Source organism: Pogonomyrmex barbatus, unplaced genomic scaffold (assembly GCF_055798465.1).
Source record: "Pogonomyrmex barbatus isolate J1 unplaced genomic scaffold, ASM5579846v1 scaffold4, whole genome shotgun sequence".
Classification (NCBI taxonomy): Eukaryota; Metazoa; Arthropoda; class Insecta; order Hymenoptera; family Formicidae; genus Pogonomyrmex; species Pogonomyrmex barbatus.
Window position 1 is genome coordinate 13,072,814 of NW_028297138.1, and position 10,516 is coordinate 13,083,329.

Here is a 10,516-nt window from a genome sequence, read left to right on the forward strand (position 1 = left end):
TGTAAGAATTAGACGACCGTAAGCGGTCATGAAAGAGATCAGAATATAAACAGCTAACAGAGAGGAACCGTCGTGATCGTGCAGACTAAGTGTCAGATTAGCAAACGAAGGAGGCTCCTGAGTTCAAATCCAGTCGGTCTCCGTTTATTTTTCCGAATCTAATAAATATCTTTCAGTATAAAAATGATTAATTAACTGAATGATTCACAAACCTTTTTAATTGCACTTCAAAACTCTTCATACGAAATACAAACAATTTAAAATAATAATTCTTTGAACCGGCATACTTTTCGGGTCAAGTACATGACGTAGAACTAGATTTGAGTCAATGGAAATGCGACAAATTGCGTTCATTTCAATCCTGTTTCGACAAATCTTTACTTCCGATGGAAACAGCATATTAAATTTGATCCATATCAAAGTAGAATCGAAGACTTCGGAAATGGAAACTAGACCACTGATATAATTATTATTTTTTTCTCGAGTATATTTCTGTCTTAAATCATAATCCGTGTTGGTTTCGCTAGGAAGTTACGGCTATATAAAAGAAGTAGTAATAGTAAGAAACAGTGATAGATGCTTTGTGTCCACGATGTTAGAAATCGAGATCTCGGATGGAAAGAGAATTGACCAATCGCATTGGTTAATTGGCCGAATTATTCAAACGCAATTGATCAATTTTCTTTCCATTCGAGATCTCGAACTGATTTCTAGCATCATGGACACCAGGCATAATAGTAGTAGTAATAGTAGTAATAATAGTAGTAGTAGTAGTAGTAGTAGTAGTAGTTCAGTGTTGTCGCATCAAAAGATATAAATGTAACACATAATCCGTCGATGTCTACAATTTAGGAAATTATTAAAGCAGATTGACGTATCGACGAATTCTTCAAATAGCAATTTGCTTGATCATGGTAATTCTTATTTGCGATTTTATTTCATTCTGTATAAGAATATAAGTATAACTTTATAAAGAATTGATATACTGCTTTTCTTCTTTTACAATTCTTTTATAAACAATACAATTCTTTTATAAACAAATAATTTTCTAAAATTTTTATTCTTTGAATAATATTTATTTTACACATATATTTTTTTATATTCTTTTGATTGTATTTCTAATTGTAGTTTGTTTAATAGGAGTATGTAAATATTTATAAAACACAAATTGACAAAGCCAAGCACAATGATAAAGATAACTTATCTGTGCACAGAAAATCAAGCAAATTTAAATCTAAAAAAAAGAGAAAATTTAATAAAAAGGAAGACAAAAAACACAAAAGAAAGAGAAAATACTCGTCTTCAAGCAGTGTAAATATCAAGGATTTTGTAACTTTATTAATATTTACAAATTATATATTATTTGTATCATATACATACACGTATACACACACACACACACACACACACACACACACACACACACACACACACACACACACACACACACACACACACACACACACACACACACACATAAAGGTTGTGCATCTCTATTTTTTAGAAAAGCTATGACAGCGATAAATTTGAATGGGTGGAGAGAGAAGATAATAAGGTTTTGTCATGTACTGCTGAAAATCTTATCGAGAGCAAAGTACAAGCAAATCAGCTCAAGCGAGACGAATGGATGAATCTGAAAGAAAGTTTTGTTCCATATATGTCCAAATCTAATGCGAAATCACAGGAGTCAGATATGAAAAGGGAAGATGAAACTAAAATTTTAAATAAACCTGGACAAAGTGACCGAGAATTGAATCCGTATTGGAAAAATGGAGGTGATGGATTACCTCAAAATAATCCACAAAAACTTGATAATCCCAAGATTCTAGATGCAAACTGGTTAAAAAAGAGTCTTCGACGTGCCAAGGAACAAGCTTCTCGAGATGGTAAAAGTTTAGAAGAGGTGGCTGCTGAACGCTGGGGTGTAAGTTAATTAAAAGACCAATTGCATATACAAAATGTTAGATTATCAATGATTTAAAGCCGATCTCTTTTTAGTCCCTAGAAGCTATACAAGTGATGATAGCTAAAGCGGAAAGTATGTCTAATGCTGAACAGCATAAGTCATACTATAAAAGATACTACAACGAAAGAAATGATAAAGATTTACATGGAAATTTCGATTCAGGAAGAGAGCATTCTAGATCTAGTGGAGAACGTGCTAGAAAAGTTGATCAATTATCACAACGTTGTGTGGAGTTAAAACAAAACTATCGGAAACCCGAAAATAACGATGATTATCGTCAACAGACTGTACCTACCAGCAGCCGTATAAAAAGTTGGAAAAAAGATAAAAATGATGATAAAAGATGTAAAGATGTTACCGAATTACCTACATTTAATCATCCTTCAAGGGAGGTTGATTCAGTGTTCGATAATACGAGCACGACGAATTCAAATAAGGATATTGACATTTTGACTGAAACACAAATGAACAAGTTGGGGGCAAGGGTTATTAAAGCTGAATTAATGGGTGATGATGTACAGTTGCTTTTTCTATCGAATGCAGTTCATTTAAAAAAATTTTTAATCTTTTGCATTTATTTGGAATAATTCATTTAGGAATTGGCAACGAAACTTAAAATCCAATTGGAACACGCGAGAAAACATGTTGCATCATATAATACTATTGCGCAGGAAGAAACTGTAATTCTTACAAGAACCGATGCAAAAGGTGCGTGCATATGTGTGCATTTGTATTTATTTATAATTTTAAATGTGAAAATAAATGATTATATTAAAATTATGTGAAAATTTATTCCTGAAGGTACTGCAAGACCGATACAATCCAGAAATCAATCTAAGCGATTTGCTGAAAATGATAGAAAGAAGAAAACTGCTGAAACACATATCTCTGGTGAGAGAGTACGTTATTTCGTGGATGATGATAAATATTCTTTACGAGAAATGGTAAGTAATCAAAATGATAATTATCTTGAATCTTTAATATGATGCAAGATAAGTTTTTTTCTATTACAGTTTCAACAAGAGAAAGGAAGATCTGCAAATGAAGATGAAGAAATGTTGATGAAAATTGTTTCCAGAGTAAGTTAACTGTAAATATTGAATGACTGAAATATTATATAAATGTCAAAATTAAAAATAACATTTTCCTTCTTAGAGTACGGATCAAATGGATGATGTATTTGAGCAACAAATCACACGGACAGATTCGGAAACGAGACAGGATAAGCGGAATTACATACAGGCAATTAAAGAGCACAAAGATTTATCTAAGCGTATGGATAATTGTTGGTGGTGCCTTGATTCAAAAAATATGTTAAAACATATGGTCGTTACAATGGATTCCGTGATTTGCTTAAACTTACCTGCAAGTACTTCCTTGACTAACGGTCATTGCATATTGACACCCATACAACATATCGCATGTCAGTTACAATTAGATGAAGATGCTTGGGATAGACTGAAGGTAATTTTTTCATCCTTGATATGATTAATTTCATTGATACTTATCTACAGTTGAATCGCATCCCATATGTTGAAATAAAATCGTACAAATATCTTTTTATAGGAATTGAAAAAGAAACTAATAAAAATGTTTACGAATGAAGATCTTTATCCGATATTTTACGAAGTATATAAAAAACATTGTAAATTTTCACACATGCAATTGGAATGTATTCCATTGCCGAAAGAAATTGGTGAATCAGCACCGATATATTTCAAGGTAAATAAGTCATAGTATTATATAAGTAATAAAGTATCGCTCATCTTTAAATAACTTTGCATCGCTTTGATATTTTTCTTTTACAGAAAGCTCTGTTGGAATGTGAAACTGAATGGTCCATCAATAAGAAAATTGTTGATCTCACATGTAAAGATATACGCCATGCCATACCAAATGGTTTATCATACTTCATGGTGGAATTCGGTTCACATCCTGGTTACGCACATATAATTGAAAATGAAGAAATGTTTCCACGGAATTTTGCCAAGGTGAAATATTGTCAAATTTATTTTCTTGGAAACTTCAATTTTTGTGAAAGTATTAATTTATTATGCTTTCTTTATATAAGGAAATAATAGGTGGGATGTTGGACTTGGATCATAATTTGTGGCGGAAACCAAGAAGGCAAAATTTTGAGGAGCAAAGACTAAAGGTATTGGAGTTTACAGAAAAATGGAAAAAAGTATAATTCTCAGTAAAGCAATTGATAGTTTTATTTGAAAAAATTAAATATGATTGGTTGAATTTAAATGTAACATACTTATTTTTCATTGTTAGATAACTTAACTCTTTGTATAGTATTATTAGCATCATATGTCTAATGTATTCTCTACACTCATATACATATGTATAAATATATATAAAAACATTAATAATTTTATTTGAGATGATTTTTCATAATATAATTCTAATGGCGGCGGGGGGGGGGATAACAAAAGAGGATTTTAATCGATATCAAAAATATTTAATTATCGAATTGTTATAGAACCACTACATTGAAAGTTTGCTAGTCTAGTGGCACGTAGTTGGTGACATGATTATTTGGATTTATTCATACAAAAAATTTTAGCAACCAAAATCCTGCTTGCCAAGAAACGGACTATGTTACTTGCTGTGGTTTGTAACTATTCTAGCTGGTATCAATGTATTGTTTAATAATTTTATCTATATCGAGGGTAGTATCTATTCTATTTTGTAATGATAAAACAAATGATTTTTCCTTTCATCACAAACTAGAAAACAATTGAGTTATTTAAATTAAATTTCTTTCGAAAGTTTTGCAATTGATAACAATGTATTGTCGTTTAAAATTTGTCACTCGATCCTGTTTACATTTTCCTACTTTTTCTTTTCTTTGTATTTACTGGTGTCTGTCCTTTTACAAGAATATGGACAATAATTTTCAATTAAAAGAAAATTCGATATTATTAAAACGGTATTAGAGAACAAGACGGAAAATATAACTGCAAAAAACAAACATTTTTTAATTAAAAAATTACGCAAGACGAAAAAAACAGGAGTATGTCCTACTCGAATGGTTTCCAACATTGCGTCCATTTTAACCGTCATATCGATCAGCCCAAATTTCCTGCATTTATAGACATATAGATCTAAATGCTTAGGTGTTCTTTTTAGCTGAACACTTACACTAACGCTTACACTTTACATTTTTTTCTCTTTTTTTCCAACTCAGAGAGGAAAGGAAAAAAGCTGAATTTTTTCTTAAAAAGAATAGATATTAATAGATCGAATAATTTTAAGACTGCACAAATATATTTTTGGTTACATTCCAAAATCTCTCCGAGGAAAATTCGATATAATATAATATATGTTACGTGCACTATATATCTTGAGTAAAATTTTCCTCGGAAAGGATGCCTTGGAACACAATCATGTAACTTTACCTGAAATTTTTCACTTTTCATTTTTCACTTTTTACTTTTCATTTTTCACATCTTGACATTTCACGTGAAACTTTTCACGTACAGCGATTATGTATGTAGCTTGGATGCGTGGAAAGTGAACGTAATGAAACATAATTTCATAGGTTTTATAGCTAATGAAAATTATTTTATTGATACAGTATTACATATATTTTTTAATAACCAATTGTATATGTACTACGTACATTTAATCCTAACGCAACCCTAATTTTCTCTAATTCCGAAGCATATTTATTAATTCCCTAGATTTCCACCTTTCCGCCACTAAGATACATGGCGAGAAAGTTCACGTGAAAAATTTCACATTTTCACGTTTGAGAGAGTTACATGATCCCACAAAATCGTATATGATCGTAAGTTCACGTGAAACTTTTCACTTTTCATGTTTCCGCCCTAGGGGAAAAGTTACATGATCGACCTCCTGGTACGAAAGCCAGATTAAATAGAGAAGATGATTGCCATATTGCCCGTGCGCGCGCGCAATGACACACGCATCCAGCTATATCTCTTCCCCTCTCTCGTCACCTTGCCATGCTGCCAAGCTCTCGTTTTCATCGTTGCGTGCGGAGTTTCATTGATTCCTGGCAATGTATTCATGTGTGTATTTTGTGTGTAATCCCGAGTGACCTTTGGTAACTCTGGCTTGCATAGTTTCATAGTTTTTCTGGATTTTCATGTATATAAAATTGTTGATGTGAACCTAATATAATACGTGAAACTAATTATAAGAAGCGTGCTGTAAGGAAAGGATAAGTTGTTACACTTTGCTAAATAGACATCGACGATGGATGATACTTTAGAACTCGATTATGCCGAAATGCTTCATCATATAAGCATAGTCGCATCAGACGGTAAGAAAATTTAAAATTTTGGATAAGTGTATATGCGCTTATATGTATATGATGTGTGTGTGTGTGTGTGTGTGTGTGTGTGTGTGTGTGTGTGTGTGTGCGTGTGTGTGTGTGTGTGTGTGTGTAGGGGTGGTGCGCGCGCGCGCGCGTATTTTTATATATATATATATATATAAAATTATCGAATATCTTCAATGAGAAAATATCTTGAAATACATGGTTTGCTTTTCGTTCAGATAGCCTGTGTTCCGAAAAGATAGATGGTGTACCGATACGGAAATTATTCGTCGGCAATTTGGCCGAAAGGGTTTGTATTATGTCATTTGTGTCTTCTTCAACTTTTACCGCGCAGTTACGATTAGTTATGATTAATTTAATTAATTTTGTTGCAGACAACTTTCAAGGACTTGCGTAATTATTTTTCCACATATGGAAATGTCGAAAGCTGCTATTTACGTAGAAATCAAGGGAGAAGTAACTACGCCTTCGTCACATTTACTAATGTGACGGATGCGATAACGTAAGTTTTAAGGATGCTAGGTTTTTTGCTAGCTAATTAGTGGCAATGTGGTCATAATTTACCAATTTACCAGCAAATGATGGTTGTAGAGCGGTGGAAGATGGGATTAAAAAACAAATAAGATTACACAACCGAGATTTACGAGTAATGGCTGCAGATTCTTGGCATCAACCAGATAGTATAGAGAATAAATTCTATAATGTGGGAAAAGAATCAAACAAAGCTTCAGAAAAAAAAAATGCCAGTGAACAATATGCTCATAAATATCTGCAAAATGATACCGAAACTGTATCCATCCATATGTTGAATGATGATTGTCTGAGACATATATTTCTATTTTTGCCAATTGTAGATAGAGTCCGCATAGAGATAGGTGATTATTTTAGGGGTGTATGCAACAAATGCTCATCAGAGATTTTATATGTATGGCATATCATATTTGTTTGTTTTGTCACGTGATCTTAGATCTCAATTGTATTTTTTCACATGTATTTACATCGTTTTATATTTACAGTTTGCAAACGTTGGAGAGATTTAAGCCAAGATTCCTGGCATATGATAAAAACGTTGGATCTCTCACCCTCTACATGGGGTTTTTCATACACTTGTATGATTCACACAGCTTTACTTCGTAAAATATTGCTGAAATGTGGCAGATTCTTAACGCGAATAAATCTATCTTATCCTCATTACTTGAGCCAAAGCACATTGACCATTGTCGGGAAACTCTGTCCTAATCTTACGAGTATCGATGTAACTGCATTGACAGTTTGCGCGTCAGGTATACGTACATTAACAGCTAATTGTAAAAACATAACCAAGTTAAACTTAGGACCATCCACATTCTGTTGCGATCACGAATTAAAGTATCTTTTCAAGATAAATAAGAATTTAGAATATCTTGCGATAAGTAGAAATAGTATTGTAGGCAAATGTTTATTATACTTGCCAAAGCAAACCATGCATACAATTATACTAGATCGCTGCGACTATCTTCAAGACGGTCATCTTTCAATGGTAAATCATTGATTTTCCGTTTCCTTTATCATTTTTGTTAATTGCTATTTAATCGATTATATATACATTAATATCGTCATGTTTATAGGCACTAACGAGGCTTGAAGATTTAAAACATCTTACAATAAGCGATTGTGTTGGCGTAGCTAAACATACACTGGAAGTTGTCGGTTATTATTGCAAAAATCTAAGAGTATTGGAACTCGTCGGAGGCTTTCCCTCTGCACAAGCGGCAGATATGTTCCATTTAATTCACCTCATTAATTTGCAAACTTTGAGAGTCACACGCAATCCTAAAGTATCGAACAATTTTCTTGCCGATTTGGTACAACATTGTCAACAGCTTACCAATGTAGATATTACAGGTAAAAATTACAATATATTACAGATAAAATTACAATATATGTACATGTACTGAGTTTTGTATTAGTCATTTTTTTCTTCAATCATATATTTTATCGTTACGTATTCAACAGATTGCTGCAATGTAAGCGATGTCGGACTAGCGGCTATCGCTACGTTAACAAGACTAGAAAAATTAATCATCAGTTATGTACCTCAAATTAGTGACGATGGCTTGACAACTGTATGCGGTTTAAAAGAATTGGAATGCCGAAGATGTCCGTTCAGTGATCGGGGTATGTCAACATTCATCAAGTCCTCACCACAATTACAATTGTTGGATCTCTCCGGATGTAGGTACATCAGGGACACCACTCTCGAGGTTGCTAAAGATGTTTGCAGCAGTCGAACCAATAACTTGATGTTAAAGATGATTGTTGGAGGAACAGCAATTCTGACTAACAAAGAAATAGGCCAAGAGAGACTGCCTCCGCTGTTGCATATAGTTAACGTTGATTTGTCCGTTAGTAATGTATCCAATATGCATCTCGTAGACAATGATCTAGACGATTCTTGTGATGAAGGTTTAGATATAATTTCAGATTTCAGATTTTTTTGTCTATGATGGAAGTTCACTCTCTGAATATTGCTCAGATTAATTATACTCCTGAGGCTTTTTACCCGTATTCATTCACGAGAGTATTACGAGAGATTGACGATCCTGAGCTTTATTACCTCAACGACTCAGATTAGATCTACGCCATCTACGCCAGTTCCCTATGGTTCTAAATGAGATTTTGTACGATTAATGTTTACGGTTCCTGAGATTTCGTATGTGTGTGGTTACATAATGACTGATTTTGATATTTATCTTAGTGAATATAATATTACGATATCGCGTGCAATACGTACGTATTATATATAAATAAAGTTACTGTTACAATCATAATAAAGTGCAATAAAATAAAGTTAAAAAAAAAATATCTACATCCATCATAAATTAAATGTCAATTTGATCGTTCGTATCAGAGAAAATTCCATTTTCTTCGATAACTTCTATCATTATTACAAACGGTTACACTTAGGTTTTCAGATATCGAACGTAGAATTACAACATCGATGATTTTATTGTATTTATAATTCATAACGTTTAGACAATGAATCAATACAACTGCAAATATTATGCACATATATGCAACAAGGAATGTGCACATATTTTAATAAGTGCTAGGAATTACGAACTTTGCGCAAAATTATGAATCATCGCTTGATAAAATTGCTAAATTATGTTGGCATTTTGTATTTTATCACACGATTTTTTCGCGGATATCTTTTAATCGCGTATATTGTCTCTCTATGGTAGATAATAGAAACCATTTTACAATAATGTATGCATTACATGCGTTTGTTCTTAATATCAATAGTATTGTGTTGCCGTTGATTGTGATATAAACATAACATGACTTTAATTTTTGAGCGTCTGACGCTCTCATTAATATACATACACATACATGGAGAGATAATCACACAAGTATTACGATATATTCGTAATACAACTCGGTTGATTTTTTAAGCCAACTTGTAAACAGCTATTACATGCAATATGAGAGACTAACTTGCAGATTGCATCTACAAAATATTATTCAGCTTAATATATTTCAATGAACGACAAATTGGTCGTAATATTATGATTTAGCGTATTCACAATCTATTTATATTTTTTTCTCATGTCGATCCTATTGCACTTTACTTGTGCTACTAATGAAATATGTCCAATCTGTGAATTTTTCTATCAATAATAATATAATTATCGATCAAGCATACGATTAAATATGCGGAAAATCGTAACAATTTATCATTTAAGACAGTAAGATGATGAAAAGAACTTTGATTAGCATGTAATTCTTCAAATATTCGTGAATTTCAAAATTGGCCAATTGGCTGATAATCGTGAATGGCAAGATATTTTTCGAATACATTTATAAAAATGCACAACAAGATTGGACATGCAATTGGATGCACAAAAGGTCAACCCCCTTTGCTGCGATTTAGATGGTGCGTGCTTATGTATGCGCGCGCGCGTGTGTATAAATTATATATATATATATATAAAATTTTATTTCAATGAGAGAATTGATGTGATGGATAATAACGGAAAAAAAAAACATTTTTCAAATTTTTATTATCCATCAAGAAAATGAAAATGTGAAATAGTTTACTCTATTGCTATCATATATATGCATTTTATATCTTTAAATTAATGTAAAGTACCGATAATAAATCCAGTCTTTATCGCACATTTAGCATTAGGAAGGAATTGAGAGCATCACCCATCATACACGCACATATATTCTGCAGCAAAAGAATTCGTAGT

The 10,516-nt window shown here is 32.5% G+C and overlaps 2 protein-coding genes and 1 long non-coding RNA gene across 10 annotated transcripts; 2 read left to right on the forward strand and 1 right to left on the reverse strand.

Annotated features, from left to right (window-relative positions):
• Nucleotides 1–439: 439 nt before the first annotated feature.
• LOC105423554 (pre-mRNA splicing factor CWF19L2) lies at nt 440–4,349 on the forward strand. Of its 3 annotated transcripts, none has more exons than XM_011633329.3 (11): nt 440–914; nt 1,141–1,311; nt 1,505–1,924; nt 1,999–2,481; nt 2,563–2,674; nt 2,768–2,910; nt 2,980–3,045; nt 3,122–3,430; nt 3,533–3,688; nt 3,775–3,957; nt 4,048–4,349. In XM_011633329.3, exons 1-11 carry the CDS (start codon nt 912–914, stop codon nt 4,117–4,119), a joined length of 2,118 nt encoding a protein of 705 aa, XP_011631631.2. In that variant the 5' UTR covers nt 440–911; the 3' UTR covers nt 4,120–4,349. The 3 variants fall into 3 exon arrangements, with proteins under 3 accessions (XP_011631631.2, XP_011631632.2, XP_011631630.2); XM_011633328.3 differs by having other exon boundaries at nt 443–914; nt 4,038–4,349; XM_011633330.3 differs by lacking the exon at nt 1,141–1,311 and having other exon boundaries at nt 442–914; nt 4,038–4,349.
• A 62-nt stretch (nt 4,350–4,411) lies between these two features.
• On the reverse strand, nt 4,412–5,506 carry LOC105423553 (uncharacterized). The gene is made up of 2 exons (XR_016140099.1): nt 5,374–5,506; nt 4,412–5,190 (listed from the first exon to the last, which is right to left on the reverse strand). It is a non-coding gene; the product is annotated as an uncharacterized LOC105423553 (long non-coding RNA).
• A 409-nt stretch (nt 5,507–5,915) lies between these two features.
• LOC105423552 (putative RNA-binding protein EEED8.10) lies at nt 5,916–9,123 on the forward strand. 6 transcript variants are annotated; one of them, XR_016140098.1, is made up of 9 exons: nt 5,916–6,263; nt 6,500–6,570; nt 6,656–6,783; nt 6,873–7,156; nt 7,298–7,800; nt 7,889–8,165; nt 8,277–8,438; nt 8,500–8,665; nt 8,752–8,894. XR_016140098.1 is itself a non-coding variant. In XM_089080605.1 (8 exons), the coding sequence occupies exons 1-8, from the start codon at nt 6,197–6,199 to the stop codon at nt 8,799–8,801; spliced, it is 1,776 nt and encodes a 591-aa protein (XP_088936731.1). In that variant the 5' UTR covers nt 5,916–6,196; the 3' UTR covers nt 8,802–9,123. The 6 variants fall into 6 exon arrangements, 4 of the variants coding, with proteins under 4 accessions (XP_088936731.1, XP_011631628.3, XP_088936733.1 ...); XR_016140097.1 differs by having other exon boundaries at nt 8,745–8,887; XM_089080605.1 differs by having other exon boundaries at nt 8,277–8,665; nt 8,745–9,123.
• Nucleotides 9,124–10,516: the final 1,393 nt, after the last annotated feature.